At 39.3% G+C, this 24523-nt stretch overlaps 1 protein-coding gene across 1 annotated transcript in view; it reads left to right on the top strand.

Annotated features, from left to right (window-relative positions):
* Window positions 1-24523, top strand: part of LOC131679070 (U8-agatoxin-Ao1a-like) — an 84893-nt gene that overhangs the window by 54359 nt on the left and 6011 nt on the right. The window contains exon 2 of the mRNA XM_058959623.1: window positions 4805-4880. Within this exon, the coding sequence (XP_058815606.1) occupies window positions 4805-4880 (76 nt within the window). The remainder of the gene's footprint in view (window positions 1-4804; window positions 4881-24523) is intronic.

The raw sequence follows: 24523 nt of genomic DNA, 5'->3' as shown, positions 1-24523 counted from the left end.
TGTGATCAGATGTCAACCATTTCTCTTGCCGACGACAATCGTCGTATTCTCGGGCTCGATGGAGTTGATTCGGGATGCCTCGAATCTCCCACCACAGTCGACCACGCGACCGTCAGCCGTTCCGATACTGTTCGTGGGATTGACGAAAGGGCCTTCCAACGCGTTCAAAACGGTAACATGAATTCGTTCTCTGCTAAACCTGGTCCGTCCTCCAATAACATCGATGTTTATTACCAGAATGTTGGTGACTTAAATTCATCAACGAGCAGCCACGCGACCACGGATTGCTGTTATGACGTCATCACCTTGACCGAGACGTGGCTCGACAGCCGTCCTCTGTCTCGTCAGGTGTTTGTGTCAAACCAATTGTTAAATATTTTTTAGGTGACACAATATACCATACTTTTTAGCAATCTTTTTGATGACATTATTGATGTGAGACGTGAAAGTTAACTGATAATTCCAAGGTATTTTAATCCACGTACGCGATCTATAGTTTCACAATTTATTTCAACATAAACGTTAGGTCTAGTATTAGCAGAAGATGTAATCATGCATTTATTTTTTACGGGGGGCGTCTGGTGTAATTGTTAGTATTAAACCTCTAGAATAGTCTCCCGCAATGTCGGTGGCCATACGGAACTATTTTGTTTTAAACAGCCATGCATTCCCCGCGCGTATTTACTATAACACACACAGATTTCAATTTATCAGTAACACTTTTCGAAAAACTAACAGCGATGAAAAATACATTTCAAACAATACACTCTAAACTACTTCTACCCAAATTTTCATTTTCCATAGCCAGAAATAAGACCAAAAACATTCAATGTATTATTAGCGCCAAAACGGATAATATTAGGTCGATAGTATCTTCAGAGAATTTTAAGCATACAATAAGCCCCTAGTAACAATTGAGGTTTTATAAAAGTTTTATAACCACTCATAAAACTTAAATTGTACTTGTAGCATGCTATAAAACTTCAATTGTTACTTGGGGCCTTTTCTTTTGGTATTGTGATTTTACTGATTAATCCCCCGAAGAGTGTGATATTTTCATAAATTTTGAATTTTGATTGTATTGAAATAATGTCTTCGGCAAATTTGTAGTTCTTACTTTTGAGAATAATTTCACTGAAGACATCAAATACATATTTCGAATACTTTAAAAGTTATGGCTTGTTGTTTGTGGATTACCCTTTGTCGCCTATTTATTGTTCAATATACTAATAATCCATTTAAATTAGCCGAATATTATTTCGATAAAACGAATTTCGTATCTCATTTTTCAATCTACAACTGCTAGAACAATTTCAAATTGTCTAGATGGAACTTGATCACTTATCGGTGCAAAAATTTTAATTTGCGCGAACCTTCTGACTTATAACCATCGGATCGATCTGAAACATACCTCGGAAAATGAAAAGCGAAAAGAATAACTCCAAGCAGTAGTGTATACAAGAGGATGGTTTGGGGTTTAATCACCCTCCCCCACCCTCACCCAAAAAAAAAAAAATAATTGGATTGAAGTAAAAAATTTATTGATGCTGACTGATTTAATTCAATATTACAATGATAATTATCTGATCAGTACATTCATAACCAATTGTTTGAAACATCACGAGGACCTTTGAAAAATTGTGGGAATGCGATCCTGATCTGTAACTGGTGTATTGGTCTTGATCTCACAGTTGTCTAATAACATCAATATCAAATACTTGCCTAAAAACATTCCAATAAAAACTCATTCTAGAGTTCTGAAATCAATCATAATCATAATTTCCTATCATATCGAGTTCAGTTTTTAAGGGGTGTACTGTAATATGGATCAGGGTTTTTTTAATAGGAAGCGAAACTGGTATTGCTTAATGTCTATGAAACTTAGAACTGCTCACCGAAAAGTTGCATAATTTCCAACATTCGCTGATTTTTTTTTATTTTGGGATTGCGTCGAGTTGAGACGAAGACATTATAGAATTAATAACGAGAAAACCACCTTCCAAAAGTAGAGGAATTTATGAAAAATGGTGTTTTCCGTTCCACCAACTTCGCAGGTTTAGTATCTTCGATGAATTTTACAAACGTTAAACTGCACTTCATTTGATAGAATAATTTTTGGCGTTATATCCTCCAAGAAGTATTTATGGCGAATTTGCTCTTCAAACAAATTTAGTTGCAGACTTAATGTCTTCAGCAAAATTTTGGAGAGTGCTATTACAAACCACTTTGTTGAAGACATGAAGGCTCCATGTGTCCAAGGTTTTAACATATTTTAGGCGATTTCTATTTAATTTTAAATTAAATTATTATGATTGTACTGTTTATGATAAATCTCTTTTATTGTTTATAAACGATAAAATTTATATTTTATCCAAAGCTTGAGTTTGTGAAGTTTTATTTTTGAAAAAAAAAATAGATTAAGGAATCATTTTAACTCGATATACTCCATATACGTCGCGATATAGTCAATGTCCCCATTTTGTCAGCCTAAAGCCAATTTTTAGGTAGTTTTCAAGGGGTTATTTTATCGACTTCTTCCAAAATTCAGCAAATCTATTTCCATTCGTGCGATAGTTTATGTTAAAAGAGTATCCTAAATTAATTGGTATACTTAAGGGTTTATATGTTGCAGATAGAGAAAATTCATCAGGTTTCAGCTTTCCCTACACAATATTACAAAAGTTTCTTAAACAACTGTTCCTAATAAGATTATGTAAGTTATAAAGTATTTGAAAAGTTTTAATAGAAGTGACGGAAGGTTATCGAAAAGTTTCGTGAAAAAGAAAATTCCATTAATGATAATGAATCCATAACGGGTTTCGAGAGTTTTTTATTTGTTCTTTAGCATTAGGATTAGGGATAATAATTCAGATAAAAGATATTACTAGGAAGTCTTTTTTAGAAAAAGTCGTTATCGAAGTAAAGCTTGAACTATGCACGCATGCACTTCAGAGGTGGCGATATATTAAGAGCTGAAATTTCAGAGCTTAGTTCTCAGCCGCGTTGGGAATTTTAGTAAACGCTATTGAGAATATGAATTTCAAATCCATTCGAAAATTTATTTTTCGAATTTTTTGACTCAGCACATTCGTTTCAGCGCATTCGTTTGTATTGTTTAACCTTTGAGATTTCTTACACTGATACTATCCTATGCTAATTTGAGCGATTATCTGAGTCCTGCCACTATCCCATGTAGTATGTGTTATCAAAAACATCGCGAAGCATCAAGTTCTAAATATTCTCAATCGATATAATACCCGAAGAAAGCGATAAGAGTTATAAGAAATGTATCATCACACTGTTAGTTGGATTAAATGCGTTTTTAAACCGAGCTCGAAAACGACAAAGTAACAAACAATATATTTTAAGTATCACGATCTTTTCTTCAAAAACTGATTGATTTTTGTTGGAAATGTTTCATCACACGACTATGTTGATTAAGTACGTTTTTATTTTTATTCGAGTTGAATGGCCAAAAAAGCATTTCGTTTAATTTGAAGACGTATCCCGAATCAATGGTTCAATTTTTCATCATGCGGAATGAAAATGCTCATAAGTAAAAGCACTGCCTATTAAAATGCCTCGGTTCTTCTCAGAAATAGCAAGCCTTTCGCGAGCTCAATTCGACACTTTTCACTCACGTGGATGTAGCAATAATGTAACACAATTTTTATAAAATGTTACACCTACACAAAGCAAACCGTCGAACAATTTGATAAACTTCTTCTCGCCTTACTCTGTCGCCATTCATAAATGGCGATTCGAGGCGGGCGTTCAAGAGGGCACGTCTTCAGATAAGTTATGCTTGGCAAAAACGCTAAGACTGCGGGCGGTAGCAAAATTGTATCATTCGAACCGCGTACAACCGTCTCCAATTCAATTTGCCATCCGTAGATATCCTATAGCAAAGAAAAAGAGTAATGTCGTGCTCGCTCCGTTTTATTAGAAATTCACACTGCATTCGCAGAAGTCCTTCCGCGTTCTTCCTTCGCTTTTGCTTGTCGCCCTTGTCGATGGGTAAAAGGATTCAGCAACAAGTGTTTGGTTTCTCGAAGAGTACTGTATCAGCACTTGTGCAAGCCGCCTTGAGTGAGGTGGTAGGATGTACTTGCATTCACCAGTTTCCTTCTTCATTACGATAGACGACCCCGAACGCAGACCCATTTCCGGTCTAATGGTGTTTGCTTCTTCTCATTTGCAGTTCACTGTTGGCTCTCGGTCGGGCGTCGGTCGTGTATCCACTTCTAACCAATAACTTCCTTCGTCCGGCGGTAGTTATTGGTTAGTGGCACGTCGGTGCCGGTCCGTGGTAAAAAGCGGAACGAGGAAGGCTTTCCTGTTTTTTTCTGATTTATTTATTTATGTCATTCCACTTTAAGTTTCAAGACGATGTTTCTCGGGTATCATAGTTTAATTACTGCGAACTTAGGGACAGTTTTCTTCCGGTACACCACCAACGCACTGGATGTGGCAGATAAGAAAGTTCAATATGGATGGGAAAATGTCCAGACTCCTGTGGGTATAATATTTGCTCGGTTGTTAAGATAAATTGTAAGAAAAATTCTTGCTTGGAGAATTTGCGCAAATACCAAAGTTGCCACAGGTGATATTTTTCCAAGGAAGTTTTTTCTCTTCTTTTGAAAAATATAACTTGAACATTTTCTTTTGCTAGGAACCTCGAACCAATAAAATAGTTTAGCGTAGCTGTGGGATAGAGTAATTTTGATCCAAGAAAATTGTCTCTTGCGATGGAGAATAATCCCCTTGAATGAAAATAATGTGTTTCTCGTTTTTATCTTTTCAGATGAAGCTGATGATACGGGTAAAAGTTTATCAGACGACAGCTTACTTGACAATGTTCTGCCACAAGGTGCTTCCAAGTAAGTATTAACATTATAGAAAACGGGTAAATGGTACTGACTATTGACAAGTCAATCATTTGGGACCAAAAAACAAGGTTTTCCTTTTATACTGTATATATATATATATATGAATTAATCTAAATTTATATGTGTGTTGTTTAAGGTTGGAGAGAGAATCGGCAAAAATCAAAAACGACAAAAGCAGTTTTTTTTCCACACCGAGTGTTAGATCTTCATAAAAATCAATCAGCAGTACTGTAATAACATTTTACATAAGCTGATTGATTTTTATGAAGAACGGTGTGGAAAAAAACTGCCTTAATGGTCTTTTTCGGGTTAGAAACAACTCTTAAAACAGATTTTTAACTCTATGTGCGGGGTTGGGAATCGAACCCAGGTGAGATGCGTAAAAGTAAATCGATTTACCAACTAAGCTATTCCCGCCCCTGTTGCTTGGAACTAAAACAAATGAACTTGGTGCATACTCTGTGGCTTTTGTTTTATATTGGTGTTTCAATGGTGAACTAGAAATAAAACAATTACATCTCAAGTATAGCGGCTTGTTTTATAATTTGAAACGGTTTTGTTTTAAAATTTAAATTAGTGTGCATCACCGTTCAATTTGTCGTTCAATTTGAAGCAAGTTTAAAACTGTGTTTAAATGCATAGAGCAGGACAGATACTTTTACTGGATAAACTGGGAAAACATAATTTTAAATCCAGCAACGCTTAAGACATGGCATGAATCTCAAACTAAAAGGACTACCAAGAATCGATATAGATTATCTCACAATTTTTTGCAAACAAATCAAAGGTAAAACTGCTCTAACATAACTCAGTCTCCTCATCCTGCGAAATCCCGCATTTCTGTAAGCACAAATACGCCCGTGTTTTAGAAATACCTACAGAGGCATGTCTTAGTAGTACAAAATGTATCACATATATCCAAAATATGAAATATGTGTGCCAATAGGCTCTTTACCCTACGTATTTACAAACAAGTATAAAAATAAATTATTTTTTTCATACGCAAATTCTCAAGCCCCACCCACTTACTTTACAAATCATTCTGTGAAACCGTGCTGGTCCCCAAAAAATTCGTACACGGTTTGGCTGTGTGCGATGCCACCGTTGCCGGAAATCCATAGCGTCTACCACGTTAGAATAACTAAAGTCTAGAAACCATAGCCATGATGTTACTCGTTTGACGTAAGACCAAAAACTGATTCAATTACGCACGCTGCACCTCTATTTATAATTTTTTGTGTTTCATTGAGTCACTTAGGTGTTTTCTATTGAGGGCTCTACCTGAAATAGCTACCTCGTTGATGGAAATTTTCTCTTTTTTCGTAAAGTTTTCAATTTTACCGATTTTCAATACCCTACTTTTTTGCACACACTTAATTTAAATTACTGGGTACAGTAAAATTTTACTGGGTTTTTGAACAGCAAACCGTTCGGTAATCAATTCAGTAAACCAATTCGGTTACCGAACTCTCCGCAATCCGTTCTATCCAAACGTCAAAAAATACTGGTCAGTCAGTAGTTTACTCTTAAAATGGCGATTTGACAGTTGATTTGCTGTACCTGTTTTGTAAGTTTTTGGCGAGGTTCGGTAATGTTGATACAATTTTGCCGAACAATCATTCAGTTTTTTACTGGATAATGTTTATGTACCGAAAAAAAACAGAAGTGATGATAAATTCAATGAAAACTATTGCGGATTTCAGCAAATTATTCGAAAAATTATTGAAAATCGTTAAAAAATGAGAATTTTTCCGCAATTTTTTAAATAATTTGCTGACAGCTCCGTAAAAATATCGCTTTACTGTGGTAGTCGTCAAAAGAAATTACCGAACAACTTTTGGCTGGCTAAGTGTGCACACATATAAAATTATTACTAAAATTAGGATATGCCTTTCTGAATCGGCTGAAATATAAATGTTTGAAGCCCATCTAGTATTAACAGAGGTATAAGGTGCAAACCTTACGTAGTTTCGTTGCATAGGAGATATTTTAGATTTAAGAATGACACATAGCCCCAGATAGTGGAATACAACATCTTCAAATTCAAAAATTTCAATTAACGTTTGAATGACCGCATGGAACATGGGTACTCGTTTTACCCCAATTCCTTCCTTAACTCAAAAATAAAGTTAGACATGGCACTTCATTTCAGAAAGAGGCTGAATGCTGCTGATCAAAAGCAGCAATTTTTATGCAAAAAGTCCAGGAAATCGATTGAATATACTTAGAATCACCGCACGAAACCTTTTTGCCCATTTTACCCCAATTCTTCCCATAATATAAGTGTAAAGTTAAATTTAGCCGTACTTCATGGAAAAAGGCTGAATACCAATGTTACAAATTAATTTTTATGTTTAAAATTCCAGGGAATCAATTGAATTTATGGAATTGAGATTTATGGAATGAAACCCATTTTACCCTGATTCCCCTAAAATACAAGTGTGAAGTTATGCCTTACTAATCATTTCAGAAAGGGGCAGAAAAAAACATGATCAAAAGTATTTTTTGCGTTAGATAGTTGATTGAACATAGATTGAATGCGGCAGAAATAATATTCCAGAGAATCGATTGCAGAAAATCATTTTGATCACACGAATCGGCAGAAGTGGCGCACCCAAGTAGCCTACCTCAGGCTACTGAAAGCAGATGCCAAAAAGGTTACCGTGATAGGTAAACTGAAGATCGGCTGGTCAGTATGCCCAATTAGCATACCCCATCCGCCTTCAGTGGATAGGTGCTATCGGTGCCTTGAGTCCGGCCATAAATCGTACGAATGTAAGGGTACAGACAGGAGCAAACTATGCCGTCGCTGCGGCGAGGAGGGGCATAAGGAGCGGGGCGGCACTAAGGCGCATAAATGCCTTATCTGCACCGCTAAGAAGCAAGCCCGTAATCATGCTATAGGCGGACCTTCGTGTCCTTTCGGTGAGGCAAATAGGAAGAAGCCGTGAACGTCACACAGCTAAATCTAGCTGTTGTGGCAGTCGTTCTTGGAGTCAAGGACAGATGTCGCCCTCCTATCAGACCCGTACAACATCCCTGCCGGCAACGGCAATTGGGTGTCGGACGGGCCTGGGATGGTGGCAATCTATACAACGGGACGGTTCCCGGTTCAAGAGGTAATACACTTTTCCGCCGAGGGTATTGCGATTGCCAAGATCAATGGTGTGTTCTATTGTAGCTGCTACACTCCACCAAGGTGGCCCATAAAACAGTTCAACCAGATAATCGACAGGCTCTCGTCAGACCTAGTGGGCCGGAAACCGGTAGTTATAGCAGGAGACTTTAACGCTTGGGCAGTAGAATGGAGCAGCCGCTGTACAAATAGTAGGGGCCAAGCGCTAATGGAGGCGTTTGCGAAACTCGATACTGTGCTAGCTAATAATGGCTCCGCTAGCACATTCCGTAGAAACGGGGTGAAGGCGTGGATTGACGTAACATTTGCCAGCCCGAGTCTGGCTCCAGGCATGGAATGGAGGGTAGACGAAGACTACACTCATAGCGATCATTTAGCAATCCGCTTTAGGATCAACTATGGTGTGCAGCATCCGAGGGCGGGAGATCCCTGTCAGGTACGCGGGTGGAAGTCCAATCACTTCGACAGCGAAGCTTTCACCGCGGCCCTGGGACTGGAGGCCAACACCGACAGTCTAAGCGGGGATGCGCTGGTAGCTGTTCTATCACGCGCGTGCGACGCCACTATGCCGAGAAAAACACTGCCAAGAAACGGCAGATGCCCGGTATACTGGTGGAGTGCCGAGATTGCAGCTCTACGATCAGCCTGCCTCAGAGCTAAACGTAGGATGCAAAGAGCTGGGATGCCATCGCGCTCTCGTTACACCGGCTTAGCCTACCGGTGGGTCTATACCGGATCCTGGAAAGCTACTTCCAGAACCGCGTACTGCTATACGAGACCGATGCCAGTTAGAAAAGGGTTCCGATTACCGCCGGAGTCCCGCAGGGCTCGATCCTAGTCCCGGTGCTATGGAGCCTCATGTATGACGGGGTTCTGAGACTGAAGTTCCCTCCTGGGGTCAAGATCGTCGGCTTTGCCGACGACGTAACCTTGGAGGTCTATGGGGAGTCAATCCCTGAGGTAGAACTAACCGCAGAACATGCGATCAATATGGTGGAGGAATGGATGAGCGCGAGAGGCCTGTAGCTCGCTCATCGTAAGACGGAGGTAGTTATCGTCAACAACCGCAAGTCGGCACAACATGCAGTTATCCATGTGGGAGAAGTCGTGATCACCTTACAGCGGAGTCTGAAGTCTCTCGGAGTCATTATAGACGACAAGCTGACCTTCGGCAGCCACGTCGACTATACATGCAAGAGAGCGTCGACTGCTGTTGCGGCTCTATCGAGGATGATGTCCAACAGCTCAAAGGTGTGCGCCAGTAGACGTAGGTTACTGGCAGGCGTTGCCATATCTATCCTCAGGTACGGCGGCCCGTCATGATCAAGAGCACTGAGGGTAACCAGTTACCTACAGAAACTGGAGAGCACCTACCGCGTGATGTGCCTCAGAGTGATATCTGCCTACCGCACGGTATCACACGATGCATCCTGCGTGATAGCGAGCATGATGCCAGTCGGGCTGGTCATTCGGGAAGATGAGGAGTTCTTCGAGCTACGTGGAAATAGAGGAGCCCGCGAGCGCACCAGGGTGACCTCGCGCGCCAGATGGCAGCGTGAGTGGGACAACTCCTCGAAAGATAGGTGGACCCACCTGACACAATTCTTGTCAGCCCATGGCTGTTTCCGACAGTATCTCAACAGGTTCGGGCACGCGGATGTCCCAGTCTGCCCGGACTGCCCAGGTGTAGACGAAACTGCCGAACACATACTGTTCGTATGTCCTCGTTTCGACGTCGAAAGGAGAGCAATGCTTGACGTCTGTGGCTGGGACACAACCCCTGATACCCTTATTCAGCGACAGTCTCGACTGCAACCACCCAGATTGCCTGTAGGCTACAGGTAATTTGGCGCACCGAGCAACAGACGATGGGCACAACTAACTAGTGAATGGTTAGTTGGAGTGAGTGAGTGAATGGTCTGTCCATGCTGAGGCAGGTTTGGCGCAGCGACTGGCAACCGCGTAAGGGGTAAACCCAGCCACCCTGAAGCAAGGCAGAAGAGCGAGTGTAAAGGCGTATATGTGGACTGCCTCATGCCAAGATGGGAGGGTCGTAGCGTAGTATGTTGGGACTTAGCTATCGATGACTCGTGGCGTGGCACAGGAGTGAAAGGGTGAGCATCCAAGTCAGTCTCACACGGTATGGTAGAGGCTAGCACAAAAGTAAGCCTAGCAAGGAATGAAAAAGGTGAGCACACAAGTCAGCCTCGCATGATATGTCAGAAGTGGGGCCTAAGAAAAATGTCCCACATGGGATGCCAGGGGGAGCGACAGGGGTATTATAGTGTGGTACGATCGAGAGTGAACCAGGTGATAGAGTGAGCATCCAAGTCAGCCTCACATGGTATGTTAGAGGCGAGCACAAAAGTAAGCCTAGCAAGGAATGAAAGAGGTGAGCACACAAGTCAGCCTCGCAAGGAACGAAAAAGGTGAGCACAAAAGTCAGCCTCATGTGGAGTGTTAGAGAGTGAATCAAGGTGCGATAGAGAGAGCACCCAAGTAAGCTTCATACAGGAGGTATGAACGCGTGAGCGAGAGTGAATGAGTACATCAAGTACAGCCATCCCCTCAGAAGTAATACCGAGAGGTAGTCCCTGGGGGGAACGATGGCGGAGCCCAATGGAGTGTAGTCGGTATTAATGGCAGCGTCACCATTCGAGCCCGACTCGCCCCCAGTACACCTGTGTGGTAGCTTGGACACCTACTAATAGCACGTGTACTGGGCTAGTACGTAAACGTCTTCTCCATTGTAAAAAAAACATATACGCACACACGCACACACGCACAGACATTTGCCTAACTCGACGAACTGAGTCGAATGGTATAAGAGAGTCAGTGCTCCGGACCTCGGTTAAAAAGTCGGTTTTTGGAGTGATTGCATAGCCTTTCTATAGGAGAAAGGCAAAAAAGGTTTCGGGGAAAAAGCCATAACTCCGCTAATTATCAATATATTTCTATAAACTTATTCTTGTTTATTTCACTGAAAAGTGTACTACCAAAATACTGTAAGTTTGATGTAATAAAACCATTGCTCTATGCCTCTACGTAAATTCCAACTTTCTTGACATTTTTCATATGAAAAAGTATGTACCCCTTAAGAGTAGTCACTAAAATCGAGAGTTGATTGATTGTTTATTAACCATTTTGAACCTTTTAACCTATCCCAACAAATCACAATTCTTCAACACAAATGAAAATACCTTCGTTGCTCCCGCTGTAAGCCGACAGTTGCACGTTTAATAGAAAATTCGTCGAAAGCTCTTATCGTGCGGTTTATCGTAAGCATTTTCAACTGGGAATCTTTTTCTCTAGTGAGTATCATGTTGTCGACTTGCTTGTCGTTTGCTTTCTTTTCGGTTGAAATATCTTGTGAAATTCGATCACATTGCCACACAGCAGCCTTTCAGTCGAGAGATACTAGATTTCGATTTAAACTGGGTGCTAGCAAAGCGTGTTTTGATAACAGAATAATTTTGGGGAATTTTTACTTTGCACAACGTTTTCGTACTTCTTTCAATACATACACATTAAATGATAGCACAGACAATACAAAAGACAAAAAAATAACTAAACGATATTTTTTTCATGTCTACATGTTTTGTAATAGCCAGAAGAATGGTTCAACTTTTCTTATAGGGTTTCCTAGCCTTGGGGATACATTGACATGCATTTATAGAATGTTAATTATAATGACACGTTACTTTTCATTTTCAAATGTATTACATACAGCAAAGCATTGTTTGTTATTATATACATGCATCGCAAAAGGTCCAAGAATTATCACAAGTAATAAAAAAGTGGTTCAAGTAACCCCAGTCTCCCCTACATTCGCTATAGAGGATAAGCGAGTTCTTATAACAGGTTCTATCTCTGTAATTAGGTTTGTCCTTTCCTTCTCGAGTGGTGACTAAGAACAATGGATGCTTTCGAAAAAAATGAAACGTAAACTCAATTTAGTGCTCTCAATCTAGAAATGTATCTATCTTTCATTCAAGCTATCTGGAAATTTACTTTGGAAGCTTATTGAATATTGCACATACTTACAATAGATAAAAGTTTCTGCTTTTTAATTTAGTAAGTAAATAATTCCATACAATTTCTAATGCTAGGGTTACTTGTTGAGTAAATAGATTCAGTAGAACATGTTGAACTTATTCAACTATTGATTGTATTGTAATTGACAATTGATGCTTTGAATCGTGATTGGATCGCGCTTTAGAATTTGTAATATTAAAAAAGTATTCCCATTTCATGTTGATCCCAAATCCGTTTGAGGCAGTTGGCATTGAGATGACATCGGACAAAGGTCAACCCCAACTGCAGTAGGTACCTTGACTCACGCGTGCTGATGAAGATTCCATCTTCGTTGTGTAGAAATAATAAAAATAAATTCCGTCGAGCGAGGCTCAGACATCCGCACCGTCGTCGGCGGACATCCTGCGTATGTCAAGCACTCTTGAGCAAGGTTGCAAATGGGATGACATAGTGACGAATAGCAACATGGATCTGATTAAGTGGATTCCGCTGGGATACTGCAGCGAGTAGACAATATAAAATCACGAAGAGTAGACATCGAAGTCAAAATTGAAATGTGTTTAATAAATAACTGTCGTTTTGAACTAACATCAGAAACAGTTTTGAAGTGCTCTGATTCAGACGATACATCAGCTTTTAAAACGGCAACGTCACGTAACCGTTTTGCCAGGAAAAGTTGAATGTGTTTCTCGTGTGCTCTTCACACGTTCCGCACGCTCCGTTGAATTAACCCTAGAACGTTGCACTGGGGTACAAATGTACCCCACGCATTTTTGGACCCGTGTGAAGACGAGAATTCGGCATTTATCGACCTGGGACTCTAACCATAAATCAATTTAGAGTTCCTAGTAAGAGTAGAAAAAGGTGGTTTGCTTATAGCCTTCGTGGAAGCAGGTGGCAAAGTTGGCATCGGGTAAACTTGTACCCCAGTGTACGGTTGCCGTTAGTGTTTCGTCATGTTTCGTGGTGTCAGTGGAAATGTGATTCGTGACAATACAGTAGGATTCCGTTTTTGGCAACAATTTTATTTTTTTCAGTTGCCAAAACCGGAATTGTGCCAAAAATGGAATTTTATTTTTAAAGTTTGGATTTTCAATCTACGACTTCAAAAATGTTTGAAGGATTTTAATCATGTGCGAAATGGAATGAGATGAAAGAAAGAAATTCAATTTTATTCATGTTTTTATCAAATTTAGTCGTCGCACAGCGATCACTTTCCATACAAAAGTCGAACAAAACCTCAAAAGGGGTCCGAATTTGATGAAAATTGGGGTATTCGCTGAATTCATATTTGGTGTTAATTTTTTATTATTTTTTTTCTTCGGCCCACTGGACGTCAAAATTCAAACAATTCACTGCATGGTAGTGTTGATTTCGCTCCTGGGGCTGTTATCTCTTCTTTCTGAAAACTAATGAACAATTTGGTTAAAAAAACACTGTTCTTTTAAAAAAATAAATAAATCTATCAACTCTCCATAGCTAACCAATCGTTTGTCTTTCATATTCAATTGATAGATTGAAAATCAAATTGCAATGCTTGAAGATATTTAGGTTTGAAGAAAACCATTTTTGTTGTAAAAATCACTTGCAACTGTCCAAACAAAAGGGATTGAAACATCAGTGCTACTGTAAAAATGGGCTTCAATGAATGTTCCTAAAATCTCTAGAACAATGCATTTACGAAAAATTAACACATCAAAAGATAATATAAGCAACCCGATTTTGCAAGAGCCACCCTACCTCAAATCTTAAAAATAAATCATAACTAATCAACCATTATAGATAGCCTTGTTTATTCAGCAAACTTGCTTCAGTTTTTTGTGTTATTATATTGTATTATACTTCACACATCTGAACAGTCGTTACTTTGAACACCCTAACCACAAGGACCACCCTAATTCCATTAATTTGAAAAAATCGGAAAAAACTAACAAATTTACCAAAGACATCATAAAGCTGAAACAAATTATTTGGGAGCCAGCAGTTTTGTATTCTTAAATACGGCTTTGGGACGCACTATGGTCAGTTTTCGATATGTACTGAAAATTTAATGCCAAGTTTTGTAGTGACGTCGAATTAATTGAAAGAGAAAGAGGCTCGCAATGTTACTAAGGTTCAATTGAAAAATTCCTCCAGAACTAATCTTACTATGCAGTGTAGCGCATTCCTCTTTACTTGGCTCTTAAAATCTCAGACTCTGGGTCTTAGTATAAAATTTGATTCCGTCAGACACCCCGAATAGAATTTTACAATAGCATTTTCCCTACAAACAATCATAAAACAATAAATATTATAGTTATTTCTGTTTCAACTATGTTCGACGTAGAGCTCTCGCAGTAGATTTACAATAAAATTTCAAGTAACAATTAGTTTTACTGTTCAGCAAAAAACTGATACAGTAAATTCACATTAAATTTTACTGTTCTCGAGATAAAAATGTGTGGAGAAATATCGATTTTTTTCAATGTTAAGATACATAATCACCCCCCTTTTTTACCGTAAAAGTCACTTTTTACATTGAAATTTACTGTATAAACGTTAAAGTTTATTGTTTTTGTATTGTAGTATAAAACTAGAATTTACTGTAAATTATTGTAAAATTACTGTCACAGTGAAAATCATGGTTTTGTTATTGTACATTTCTATTCGGAACTAGTTACACTGTAACTAAATATACACAAATAATACATTTCAATACTTATTGTAATCATTAAATACGACATGTATAGTGTAAAATATAGTTAACCCTTACATGCATAAAATTGTTTTAAAATAACATAGCGAAAATCATCTTAAAAATATCACAGCAATGTATTGCAACTATTAGACAATTTTAACCATATTAAAAAAAAAGATTTGCACCTTTGAGGGTTAATATAACTTCCATGTTTGGAAATAAAGTCAAATGTAATATCATTTGATTCAAAAAATATTGCACTTTTTTAAAAGATTACGTACAACAAGACTGTTGCCAAAAACGGAACCCATTTGTTGCCAAAATCGGAGTGTGCCAAAATGGGAGCATGCCAAAATCGGAACGTGCCAAAAACGGAATCTTACTGTACCAGTTTAAATACTGGTTGTTTTACTACACTCAGCCAAAAAATACAGTGAACGTCATAAGTATATCGTATATTTTTAGCCACAAGCAGCACTTATGTAAATCAAAAGACTAACTTATGAAGCGGCATTTATTTCGTCAAATCGGTTTGCTATGATTTACTTTTCCATAATGCATCTTCGATTTTTCATAAGAAAAAAATATATATTTCTCTTATGTTTATGTGAATCATAAGATGCTCGTATGAAACTCTAGCGAGTAACGTATGCAATTCCCAATAAATTCGTATTTTTTCATAATCATCTTATGAAAACACAGTTTTGTTATTTTTCTATACTAGAGGTGTGCGCCGATGCATTTTTAATCGGCGGCGGCGTAAGCAACATATTTGGCCGGCGGCGGCGGCGTTGGCGGCGTCACGCCGTTGGACCCCATCGGCGGCGGCGCGCCGGCTTGTATCGGCGTGACGAATATTGACTCCTATGTAACTAAAAAATTTCTTGGCAGTACAATTCCTTTCCCAAATATTCGGTTTTTATTGTAACAGGCACATACAAACAGACGTTACAGCTTGAAGAAAATTTAAAAAAAAATCATCGCCCACAATGTATTAGCGACATCTGTTGAACACATTGCACAAAATGTAATTCTCGTAACCACATCAATTTTTTTTTAACTGAAGCTCTAATAGTGCCCACTCTGCTTGCGAAATGCAAGATAATAAATGAAAGGTGGAACTATTTTTACAGTTGTAAAATTTGAAGAACTAAATAGAAAAATTGACGATGTCGCATACTACGACTTCGCATGAAATAATGATTGCAATGGACAAATTTGAAGAATGCAGAGTAACGACTGTATTTCAATGACCATAATAATTATTTATTGTTCTATATTTGGGAAATTAAGCAACGGTTAAACAGATTTTGTTTTGTTTGAGGAAATTAATTCTTGTTGTCGTTTCATTATTTTTTGTTTCTATTTAGTCTTCTTTACCGTCGCTCTTTTAGAATCCCGCAGATATCAGGTACCCTAACATGAGGCGTTATTAATGGCATTACTGACCTTTCAAGGTAGACACATCCCAGTTAAGCTCAGCCGAAAATGAACCGGAATTCTGGCTGGTTCCAGTTCGTATTCCTGCTCCAGTAACACAACCGATTCTAGTTAGAATCGGTTGTGCCACTGGATCCCGTGTACGAACTGGAACCAGCCAGATTTTCAGTTCAATTCCGGCTGAACTTCACTGGGATTACTTCATTTTCCAGGCTAGCGTTTACTTTTACTTCTTGTAAGTACAAAATCGCCGCGATGATAAAGTATATACGATTCCATGGCACTACATTTTCTATCAACGTAAGATTTGCTTTTATCTTGAATGCAAAGTATGCTCGATGTGCTGGAATCATACAGATCTACACCCTGACGAAACCTAAATATACAGTTACTATCATTCATAATAATTCCACGAATTGATGTTTTAGCCCCTGTTGGGTTAAAACAGATCACTAAACAAGTCTGATTGAAAATGGTGTGAGCGTATCTCTAGTTTTCGTTGCACCTGCACACCGCCAATTTCTCCAGCAGTTCCGGGGATCAACAAATTCTAATCCATTGCATACATCTAGTTAGATTCGATACACCGAATCAATTAATTTACTAACATCCTATTATGTGCTTTCTCACACATCGGAATCGTGTTGTAACTTAAGAAATGATTGTAAACAACTCCCGCCTTGGGCACTTCGACAAGAATGAATTTCGCATTTCTGGTCCATTTTGTTTGTTTTGGTTTGCGTGAGATTAAAAAGACGGTAACGTTTTCGGGTGGGTGCAGGACGTGCCATTTGAGCCAATATATTCTGATTCCTGGGTGCAGAAACTAAGTAACGCATTTAGCTCTGTGTCAAAATCTTTTCACTAACGCTACGCTCGCTGATATGGCGCATTTTTGTAATTTAAATCGACCGCTTTTCCTACGAGTGATGAAAATTCATCTCGTGTTACGTCCTATTTGTCTGTGATACGATGAATAATTTATGAGACCAGAAATCGTGCCCTCTGCATCTCTACAACAGTGCACCAATGTCGCGAAAAGTCAAGATCACTCTGCCCAACTATTCTTCAAGAAAAAAAATTCAAAATAAGTCACGATTCGATCAATGATAAATAAACCTCGTATTGAAAATATTTTTTGTATTTTTACAAAACTAGTTCACGCCAAAAAAAAGGTTCCATTATACTCAAAAGTTTAGTATGTGGTTGTATCTGAATATGTTTAATATTTTTATGATTCTAGTTCATAACTTGATGATACATTGATTTATATTAACTTTATTGACTAAAAAAGTCAAGAATTGAACGATGTGCACTAGGGGCAGATCACTTGTGATGCATTTTTAAAAATCAGCTAAATTAAATGCATTTCTTTCCATCAAAAAAGAGATTCATAATGTATTTTGCGTTGCGTGTAAGACAAAAAATTAGCCCTACATTCAACAAAACGTCGAACAAAGTGAATCAGCGTAGGACGTTTGTTAAACAAACTTTTCTGCGAGGGAGTGCAAAGTTGATGCAAAAATGAATATTAAAGGCATTTTTTCTAATTTGATTCAAATTTGTTATACATTTCTAGAGTGATCTGCCCCTAGGATGTGCAATCATTTTCGTAAATTCTCGTCGTGTTATCGTGATATTTTAGTCTTGATCTTACCGTCGGATTTTTTACACAGAGTCACGTATCTTATAGTTTTCTTCTTTATCTCACGGACATGAATTATGGCTAGGGAATGTATTTTTGGTGCTCAGCGCAGTTTCATTTAATTTCGAGAATTACACTGAATCTTAACAAAAGAATAACAGGGTTACAGGTCCTAGTAGTTTCCTTGTATCTAATGCTCACGCCTATGAGACTGGTTGCTAGCAGTTGTACACAATAGCTCACATAAAAATTTCAAAACCAAAGAGTAGACCGTATAATCCATGAATAATTGTCTGAGTTCATTGTAATTGTTTTCGTAAGTATATTAAGATTATGTGAAAGATTTATTACTTTATGAACTATATCATGAACAGTTTCACGAGCTCGACTGGTGAATCGTGTCTAACATATTAGGAATCAACTATATCTTTAAAGTGGATTTTTTTTAATTTATGGCCCATTCCACGAATGGTGAAATGTAACTTATATGCTCGCAATCATAACCAGTTGACGAAGCAAGAATGGATCCATGAATTATATTCCGAGTGTCGTGTAATGATTTTCGAGAAAATATCAAGAAGACTTTGTTAATTTTGTGATCTTATTCACAACCACTAATACCAAATAAAGATCAATATGTGGTAAATCAGGAATCAGTTAACGTCGTATATTCGGACCGTAGACAATGTTCATAGATTTGTAGATAAAATTAGGAGTCAATGATTTTCGAGTTCGCGAATTGTCGGCGTGAGAAAAAAGCGTCGGCGGCGCGCCGCCGGTTTACCTTTCGGCGTCGGCGTTTGTTGAAATTTACCGGCGGCGGCGGCGTGGCGCGGCGGCGCACAGGTCTATTCTATACATCATAAGATAATTCTTATGAATCTCGCTGTATGATTTGGCTGGGTGTACGTAAGCAACAATTAGTATTATATATTCGTTTTTAATCATTTATTCAATTAATTTAATTTAATTTTGAAGTAGAAAAAAAATCTTTCTCATTTTTGCTGATTTTTTTGTTTTGTTGTTTATTTTTAATAGTTTTTCAAAATAATAACTCGCAAGTATAAGTGGCATTTTCCAAAACCGGATTGTTAAATTTTCACTATTCTAAATGATTACACTTTTTCAAAAAATTCGAAATTCCATTTTATACCGTTTCTAGACCATTCTTCCAACTTTTATAATCAGTTGATTTTTTTCAAATCGGTTGAAAATTCGCAAAGTTATAGTAATTTTTGTGAAAAAAGTCAAAACCACATTTTTTTCATTTTTTTTTGTTCAAACCAATTTATGTATCATTGATTCAATAAATTCCCTGCTTTCACTCACACATCTGTTTTCGCAATTAAAAAACGAAGAAAATGATGTATTATAGATTTCTTTTGTTTGCATTTTTACCTGCGAATATTGCGATCAAACGCGTAGGGTACATTTGTACCCCAGTGCATTGTTTTAGGGTTGAAAACGCAAGTGCAACGTTCTAGGGTTAAAAACGATTAAATGAATCAATTATTTAAGAATGATCTATGATAAAAACGAACGTTTTCACTGATATAATTTTCGAGTATTATCTTTAGTGATTCGCCAAGCTGTTTTGGGGAGATATTATCTTGTTGTTATTACCATGTGGAAAATAGGTAAGGTTGTTTATATAAATATGATATGTTATTTGATGCCAATATTGACAAATTAAAAAAATGATATTTTCATTTATTCTTAATTCGTTCCACGTGTCTTACTTGTACGGATATATGATACAAATATCAAATTGTGCAATAATTTTGATACGGTTTTCGGATCGGGTAGGGATCCAATTCATTGGACATTTAAAGTGTGTAGGGAATACGAAGGATCTTGTCTGAGTGGAATGACAAGTTACAATCGTAATACCTCAGAGGCTACAAACTATTGAAATGTTTACAAAATTACTTCTAATCGCATATCTAGATCACTGATTGCCAATCAAACGATTCCGGAAGTCCCGGATTCCGAGCATATTCTATAATTAAAGTCACATCGGTTCTTTGGTGATGACTCCACCGATTTTCTCAAACCAAGTCTCAAATGGATGTCAAAATATGCAGTTGAGTATTGCTTCGCCCCCTTCCCTTCCTCCCCCTTGCCCTTACACCAACCTCTTTCATCACTTCAGCACCCCCCATCTTGGACCACCCACAAACCCTAAGAAGAAAGTTCTCTCGTTACCGATTCTTGTTTGGTTGTAGCACCACAACTTCTTGAGCGCCTTGGCTCCCTGTTCGGCGCCATTTAGCACCGCAACTCCTTTGAGCCCTTTTGTTCCCCTCTCGTTCCATTTTGCTGCACTTCTACGATGAGCCAGTCAACTCCCACCCTTACTTGTTCGCGAACTACTCGGTCTAGTCCCCGACAATGGATTTAGCCTACTCCGACGGAGATTTCCCCGTGCAGAGAGGTTCTCCCGAAACCGATGATAACCGATGTTCGTTTACGTGAGCCATTTAGCTTACCGCTTCGTCTCGATCTACTCGATCTAGTCCCCGGCAGTGGACCTAGCCTACTCAACGGGCCAACCAGTAAATGCTGAGGTCCATCCAGCGATTCCGGGTGGAGCGTAGCTTTCGGTTGATCTAGCCTACTCAAGAGCTAGGTAGGGTGTCGGCGACCCAAACCCGGTGCTATGTCGCGTACTACTCAACTGATCTCCGGCGGTGGGCCTAGTCTACACCGGTGTGTGTCTATGTGTGTGTGTATGTAAACAACAATTGCACATCGGTTACTTGGAGATGACCGAACCGATTTTATTAAACTTAGTCTCCCATGAAAGGAACGACGTTCCCATAATTTGCTATTGAATATCATTTAGTTCCGATGTCCGGTTCCGGAGCTATGGGATGAAGAGTGCACAACTTCTTAAAATGTGCTGTGATGCCCAGTTAAACCAACATTGACCACTTTGGCCACCTCCGGCGGAATTGGAGGCTTCAGGAAAATGACTATGTTCCTGAATTGAATTCACAACTGCTTCTCGAAAATCTTTGACTCGATTTTCTCAAATTTAGTCTCAAATGAAAGCTACAGCATCCTTATTGACTACTATTGAATTTTACTGGAATCGTGTTTCTGGTTCCTGTGTTACGGGTAGAATAGCCTACGGAATAAACCTCAACCTGCTGTATCTTCGTATCCTCTTCCTCCCGGGACCACCGTTGGGTATTACTTCGGGAGGGGATTGTGCTCTTGCACCTCTTCTTTCCTAGGGTCCCTTGGCTTGTCGACAGCGCCTGTTCGCTGTGTGGGTGTTTTATTTATTTTTTCTTTATTCTTATTTTTGTTTTTTAATTTTTTATATTTGAACCTTTCTTCCTTTGTTTTTCCAATTTTTCTTTTATTAATTTTTGCGTGTTACTAATATTAATTTTTTTTCGTAAACGCCGGAACTCGTCAAGACGTGAACCGATCCAGAAATGCCGAACATGTAACTTGGATCTCATCTTAGCCACTCTCGCAGGATTTCTTTTAACCGATATGAAACCGCCTGTTGGTGTTGCCAAGTTAACGCTGGTATCTCCGCTGCGCTAGAGCTTCGACAGAATTAATGTTACTGTCATTAGCTCCCAGCTGTCCTTGAGCGCGTTGGTTCCTCTGCATATATGCGGAACCCGTTGGCTCCCACGCGTACTTTGATTCAGCACGCTATCTAACCCTCGCTGCGTAACTGGTCGACCCGGGGACCGTCACCAATGTCGGAACCCATCGAGAGGCGAACCGATCCGGAAATGTCGAAACTTGACTCGTATCCCTTCACAGCCATCCTCGCAGGACGTGAAACTACTTGTTGATGTTGCTAACTAAATGCTCGTTTCTCGCTGCGTAGCCGGTCCACATACGACCGTCGCCGCGCTGGAACTCGTCGGGACGCCACTTTCTCTGAAGTTCCGACAGTATTAGTGTCACTACTCTGCTGATGGCATTCCATGTGCCCTCGTCTCAATACATCTCTGAAACAATATTCTCTACGTTAAGCGAAGGTATCTCCTTTTACGCTGCTTCGAATCATGACAGACGAGGGTAACATGCAAAGGTGTTTTCTCGACGTTTATGCACTCCAGACAAAAAGGTGACACAGCGTGCCCGAACCGATGTACTGTTTAAAACAACCATGACCAGACAGAAACTGCGTCAGATAGAAGGTCATTTCACCACGCCTCCTATTTATCCAGGTCAAAAGAACCGTTATGAGTCTGTGAGCCCATATTCCTTTTTTCTGACGAGTCCCATTCATGCTGCTATTTGGCCATCGAATCAGCTCTCATTGTTTTCCGTATTCCCCTGGTCCTATTCCGCTCATACCATTCGTTTTCTTCCACTAGAATGACGCCGATAGGGATCATTCCAGTGTTTACAGGCTGTCTCTGTCCTGTGTGTGCTCTCCAGTGCCGCACCCCAGATCGGTCCTCCGTACCTCAGTATGGACGATGATACGCTAGCCAGAAGACGTCTTTTTCTACTGCATGGCCCGGCGTTATTCGGCATGATTCTGGCTAAAGAATTTATAGCTTCGGCCGTCAGAATAGTCGACATGGGTGTTGAAGTTCAGTCGGTCATCTATCATTACGCCCAGCTGTTTCAGCGTCCGCTTCGAGACTACGACATGCTCCCAGACAGTGATATCTGCTCGCTGCAGTTGCATCTGCTGACCAATAACATCTCAGTTTTGTGATGGGCTCCTTACATCCAGTTTCCAATCCTCTCGATCGCCTCCATAGCCAACATTTCCACCTCTTGCGGCGTCTCTCACAGTACCGTTATTACGATGTCGTCCACGAATCCGACAGTCGCTACGTCCCTGGGCAGCTTAAGCATCAGCGCGCCCTTATACATTCCGTTCCAAATCGTTTGATCCACGATACAGCCTTGCGGGACTCCTGCCGTAATTTTTGTCCTCCGTTTGTCTCATAGATCAGAATTCGGTTCTGGAAATAACTCCTTAGAATTCTACACAGGTAGCTAGGGACCCCCATTCTGAGCAGTGATACCGCAATGGTTTCCCAGCTTGCGCTATTGAACGTGTTTTTGACGTCTATGTCTGCGTGTGTGTGTATGTATGTGTGTGTCAAATAATACCATGAATTTTCTCAGAGATGGTTGAACCGATTAGCACAAACATAGCTTCAAATGACGTCCCCATAAGATGCTATTGAATTTTTAGTTGATCCGACTTCCGGTTCCGGAGTTACGGGTTGAAGAGTGCGGCCACACAGAAAATTCCCATATAAACTGCAAAACCATGGTGTCCAAATGATGTAATACATATTCAAATAGATTCAATATTACTTGGATTTGCTGGTCTAGATCACTAATGACCAATCAAAGTAGCTTTGACCACATTGCCCATCCATGATGGTTCTTGATTCCCCCGCGGAACTCGCCAAGTTTCCTTATTTTCCAGCGAACTCGTAACTGATTTTTACAAACTTGATGTCAAATGAAAGATTCAATACTTCTATTTACTGCAATTGAATTTCATTCAGTACTGACTTTTGGTTCCGGAGTAACAGGTTGGTTATTTCGGTCACATAGGAGTTTCCCATATAAACCGGTAAATTCGTAATTCCTCATAGGTTAAAAATATATTGAAATGAGCATCAAATTACTTCCATTCGCTGGCTTAGATCGCTGATGGTGAATCAAAGATTCTTAGAATAAATTGTTCACTATTGGAAATTCCGGATGTCCCGGGATCCGAACTTATTGCAGAACTTAAGCCACATCGGTAATGACTGAACCAATTTTCACCAACTTAGTCTCCAATGAAAGGTATAATATGAAGATGGCTGTTGCACCCCTTCCCTCTCGACCTCTCCCCCTCCTTCCTCTCACACTCCTCCACAACTTTCTCACCCCCACCCCCCAATTCAGACCAATCTCACATCCGCATTCTCTTCATCTACCCGTATACTTAAATATGTTGCGTTGTTCCCAACGCATCCTTTACACCATTGGGGCTTTGGTATGCCTGTTGGTGTATAAGAATAATAAAGAATAAAAAGGGAACTGGCGAGTACACAAGCCGCCTCTTCTTCTTTTCATTTTCTGACTACGTCTATGTTATTCAACGCTTCATTCTGAACATTTCATTCGAAGGTACTAAGTCTCGGCGGTGAATATATTCTCATTCATTTAAGTTATAAATGTCTATGTCGGTGGTGCACTGGCAGTGTTGGAAAAAATAATAAATTTTTGGATTGAACCATAAGTTTTAAAATCGTTATAATTATTTTTTGAAAACTCGTAGCTAGTTACTGTCTTCGACAAAGTTGTTAACCCAGGTTTGAATTATAGTTTTATAAATGGTTTTATGGTTTTTCATATTGAGTGAAATAGCGATCATTATTAACGTTAATGCATAATAATTAATTTCCTCACATAAAATCCCATACAAACTTTGAACGCAATGCGCAAACCCGGGAAGCAACCAACCGCTTCCAAATTTTGCACATATATTTGTGACCACAAAATGAACTCAAAAAGTGCTGTACTCGCTAGTCAATATCATCACTCCGTTTTGTTGCCTGATGCTCTTTAAACGTCTTGCTTAGTGGGATACGGTACAAAGTGCGATTCTGAGCTGCTACCGATCCATTGTTACCCACACGCTAAAGTAGTTAGTAAATCGATTGCCTTGTACGCAGCTCACCTGGGTTCGATTCCCAACCCCA

The sequence above is a fragment of the Topomyia yanbarensis genome, chromosome 2, assembly GCF_030247195.1.
Source record: "Topomyia yanbarensis strain Yona2022 chromosome 2, ASM3024719v1, whole genome shotgun sequence".
NCBI classification, from domain to species: Eukaryota; Metazoa; Arthropoda; class Insecta; order Diptera; family Culicidae; genus Topomyia; species Topomyia yanbarensis.
The sequence above is the reverse complement of the archived record's forward strand: the minus strand, read 5'-3'. Positions and strand labels throughout refer to the sequence as shown.